The following is a 4,761-nucleotide window of genomic DNA, read 5'->3' as shown; positions in this document are numbered from 1 at the left end:
CTGCGGTCGGCGACGGCGGCGGCGCGCCATCTGCCTTTGGATCGGCGGCGGCGGCGTGGAGGGCCTGGTGGTCGCGTAGGCGGCACCTCCGCCAGATTTGTCCTCACCGGTGCAGTCGGCGGTGGTGGTCATCTCTTCCGTCAGAGGTGATCGGCCTGCGGCTGGGTGATCGGATCTCGAGATCCGTCAGCTAGTCCCGGCTACGAGTCGGGGAGACATAGTTGCCGGTGACAACCGAGCCGTTGGCGGGCGATGGCAGCGTTTTGCGTCGTTACCTTGATGAAGGCATCGTCGTGTAACTGTTGTCAACCCACTCGTGCTGCTTCGGGGGAAACCCTAGGATCTGGTCTTCCAGATCGAATGATGGCGGTACTACGGTGCCGTCTCTCTCTTGGGAGCATCGTTTGTGGAGCAGCGCTGGAAGACAAAGGCGGGAGGTGGAGCGGCTTCGTCTTGCACGGAGCTTCGGTGGAGCTGTCAAGTCATGCCTGGCCGACAGGTGCTACGCTGAGTCATGCCTGGTCGGCAGGTGCTACGCACGACAGATCTTCCAAAGACTTCAAGCTGTGTCGGCTGGTGGTACTTGGCAGCATGGTGCTGAGGTGTATCAGCGGCGACCGCGACGTGCTCAGCTGTTTGCGCGCAGGGAGAAGGTACCGTTGGGCGCTGTGGTGGCGTCGACGATAGCTAGACCGAGCAAGGTTGATGCATCAGTACAGTTCTGAAGATGGAGCGGTGGCAGTTGGCAGCGGCGGCCTCTGAGAGCACGCCGGACCGGCAAGACCCATGCCCGGCACGCGTCCTGGATGGGTTCTTAGGTCTTAGATGTTAGGTTTGGCTGCGATGTCTGTTTGGTATTAGGCCCAGACTATCTGCGCCCTTTCATCAACTGGATAGGTGTAGCGACAGTTTGTTGCTTAGACGGCGGCTTTAGTCTTACTGTTGTATTACTTTGTAAGGTCTTGTGAGAATAATTAATAAAGTGGTCGTATGCATCGCCCAGATGCAGAGGCCAGGGGTCATCCTTCTTTTCTAAAAAAAATAACTATGACCACGTTATAGAGAAAAAATACCGAATTTCTGTTTTTTTTGCAAAAAACAAATAGCTTTCACTAATCCTTTTGCCAAAAACACTAACAGCTTGATTGACCGCTGTGCAGCAAACTAAGTCAAATAGACCAGCTTGTTGTTAAGAAAAAGTTTGCCCCAATCTTCTCCCTTCTATCTTATGGGCTTTGATTCTCTCTCTCTTGGGACCCCCTACTTCCAATCCTTAAACAGTGTGGCTGCCCAGGAGCTTATGTGGCTCTTGGATTGAAGATATCCTTGCCTTAGGTAAAACATATGTCCTGCTAAATGGTGGCCCTGGGGGTTTGATTACCTGCAGAAATGTTATCGTCATCATCGTTGATCTTCTATAGCAACTTACCATAGAGGCTTACTCCAACCCTGACAACTCCTTTCAACACATTATCTCCTGCATAAACACAAAACAGTTTCCGCCCTCTCCTCACATTGGACAACATGCCAGCTCAATTGCCCTATCGCTGCGACGTGGCATATTATCCTTCCCACGTACTTACCTATGTTTACCACGCTCACCTTACAAACTACCGGCCTCAGTTTGCCAACCCATCATCACAAAATGCTACAGAAATCTTAATGCTTGGTGTGCAAAACTACTTTGCAGAGCACGTTCAACATCTTGTTTATCCTGGGTGGCAGCCCAGTCACTTGGCAGTCCTAGAAGCAGAAGGTTATGGCCTTGTGTTCGTTCGAGTCTGAGTATATCAATGCAACCACTACAACATGCTAGGTGGTGTTGCTGAGCAGGTTTCTTAGCGACATCTCGAGAAGGACGTTGGCGCCGCCACGATCTTCGTTGACGCGAAATCCGCAATACAGTTGTGAAAGAAACCGGTGTTTCAAGACCGGAGCAAACACACTGAAGTGTGGTAGGACCTCATTCGTGAGTGCATTGAAGGTTGGAATATCAACGTGGACTACATCGCCATCGGTGACTAGCTCGCGCACATCCTCACCTAATCTCTCGGAGCACTCGGTTCCAAGAGTTGCGTGCCCGCATTGGTATGATCGAGGTCAAATAAGCCATCGCAACTAGCTTAGGGGAATTTGTTAGCAAATAATTTAGCGTGACAACACCAGTCTCGTTTTCATGCCATGGCAGGGGTTTTCGGCTTCCATGGCAGTGTTTCCTACTGCCATGGCAACGCTTTGGTAGTTAGCTATTTTTTAGCTCTTTCTGTTAGCTTAGGCATGCGGACACGGTCTTGTGCGATCCTGAGGCATAGATGTACGCTTGTGCACTGTGTGGTCATGAGCGTGGGAGTTGGCACGATCCGGTAGATGGGGCAGCACCACAGCAAGTTTGTTTCCTAGCAGAATAAATAGAGAACAAAAAGCAGCAAAGTTGCGCGTTGCACAAAATTATCTCCCTCTTGTTCACCCGCCATTAACAGAGCTGGAGTTTAGGGACAACAAGTGTGATAACAAAGCAACCAGTCTTAATAGACGTCCAAGGCCGCGTTGTTTCTTTTCATACCATCAGAAAATTGTAAAGAGAAAAATTCACCTACTGCCGGTGTCCTGAATATAGGCGTACTAACCCAGCCGTACTGACCCAGCCGGGCCGTAGTCTTCGGATGGGTCGGTGGGCCCTCTTTCTATTCGAGGTGGACTCCAGAAGTCGCGTGTCTGGGCATGATCATGATTGCCTCTGCCAAAACTTGACGTATACTCCAAGACATCTCCTGCCGCCTCCATGCGATTCCTCTGGATACCGACTATGTAACCCCAGATGCCCTACCCGATGAGTATATAAGCCAAGGGATTTAGCCCCTAGAGGGGACCGAATCACAATTACATTCACCTAGCCCTACAGTCAGAACACAACTTACGATCTCGAGGTAGATCAAGCTTGTACTCGATACATCTCCATCAATATAAACAAGAATAGGACGTAGGGTTTTACCTCCATCAAGAGGGCCCGAACCTGGGTAAACATCGTCTCATGTGTTCCTGTTACCACCGATCTGAGATCCACAGCTCGGGACCCGCTACCCAGATGTTTGTCGGATTTCACACGGACACTGGTGCTTTCATTGAGAGTTCCATTGTGAAGATCAACAAAGGATCGATGGGCTCGTTGGTCAACGACTCCAATCTCCAAGACACGATCCCCGTGCTCGAAACCCCCATCGCAGAGATGCCCCTTCTCCTTCATGAGCAAGGAGCGATCCACGACCTTTCCTCGACCCCGGCCAAACTTCTCGTAAAAGGCGAAGGGTTGAGGTACTTCCTAGAAAGTGACTCTGACAACGGCCCGCCAGAAACAGCCGATGAGTCTGATCTTCAAATCAGCACGGCCGGTCTGGCGGCTATGCGCCCTTCACGAACTCAAAGAGACAGGGCGTCAAGCCCACGGTCCATAAAGATTGAAATTAATCCCCCACCCACCTCCCACATCGAGTATTTCCCTGGTAATTAGGGCCCAATCGATGTCTGGGATCTCATCTACGTGAAGCAACTACCTGACGAATCGATCAGGCAGTTTTGGGACATGTTTTCGTCTGTGAAAGACAATATACCGGACTACCAGGACTCAGATATAATGGCGGCCTTTCCATGGGGATGCAAGGATACAGGCGTTTCGAACGCTCTTACCCGCCGATATGTTCAAACACTTCCAGAGCTATCTGATCTAGTGTCAAAAAAATTTAACATCGAAGACGCCTGGCTGGGACCGAAAAAGACAGATTCAATATGTGGCAACAAACTGCAACTTGATAGGCTCGTACCTTGGTACGATCCCCGCACGCGGCACACTCGGTTGATGAAAGTGTTAATTATCGACTAGAGGGGGGTGAATAGGCTATTTTTATGAAGGGCTTCGAAACAAGCAATGTATTCGAAGACAAACAATAATAACAGTAACTAAACAGAATACAACGGAAGATAAACTACACTAGCCATGTATGAATACAAGTGATGAACAAAGATAAGTAGTAGCTAGGTAGGACATATCAGATTTGGAAGCTAGTATGAAGACAAATATGCAACTATAGGGAATGTCTTCACACAATGTCTTCGAACAGAATAGGCAAGCAAAGACTTCATGAAGCTAAACAATAAGTGAAGGAGTGAAGTGATAGAACCAGTTGCTCAATGAAGACAAGGATTTGGTAGACCAGTTCTAGTTGATGTGACAACTGTATGTCTGGTTAGGGAGGCTAAGATTGAACTCAGAAGACCACGTCTTCACCTTATTCCCCTTGAGCTAAGGTCGCATAGACATCGCCCAATCACTCGGGTAAGTCTTCAAGGTAGACTTTCAAACCTTCAAAGACTTTGTTCACCGGCAATCCACAATGACTCTTGGATGCTCAGAACATGACGCCTAACCGAGTAGAAGATCACAGTCTTCAAGTGTAATAAGTCTTCGGTTCACTCGGAACAGAAAGGCTTCAGTGATGCTTAACACTCTTTGGGCTCTGGGTGTTTTGGGTTTGTACTTGCAAGGATTCTCTCTCAAAGGCTCCGGAGGTGGGTTGCTCTCAAACGACGAAAGCCGTACTCTTAACTCGGAGCAGCCACCGATTTATGGTAGAGGGGGTGGGCTATTTATAGCCAAGAGGCAACCCGGCATGATATGTCTGAGATGATCCTAGGTCAATGGACAACCAACACGTGTCCAATAGTTGGATTTCAAACACACGCGACAGTTTGACTTGGGCTCCAAGC

General features: G+C 49.3%; 1 protein-coding gene across 1 annotated transcript in view; it reads right to left on the bottom strand.

Moving 5' to 3' along the window:
* The window catches only part of LOC119299461 (vegetative cell wall protein gp1-like), a 2,569-nt gene extending 2,437 nt beyond the window's left edge, over nucleotides 1–132 (bottom strand). The window contains exon 1 of the mRNA XM_037576689.1: nucleotides 35–132. Within this exon, the coding sequence (XP_037432586.1) occupies nucleotides 35–132 (98 nt within the window). The remainder of the gene's footprint in view (nucleotides 1–34) is intronic.
* Between the last annotated feature and the right edge of the window lie 4,629 nt (nucleotides 133–4,761).

This window comes from Triticum dicoccoides, chromosome 5A (genome assembly GCF_002162155.2).
Source record: "Triticum dicoccoides isolate Atlit2015 ecotype Zavitan chromosome 5A, WEW_v2.0, whole genome shotgun sequence".
NCBI classification, from domain to species: Eukaryota; Viridiplantae; Streptophyta; class Magnoliopsida; order Poales; family Poaceae; genus Triticum; species Triticum dicoccoides.
The sequence above is the reverse complement of the archived record's forward strand: the minus strand, read 5'-3'. Positions and strand labels throughout refer to the sequence as shown.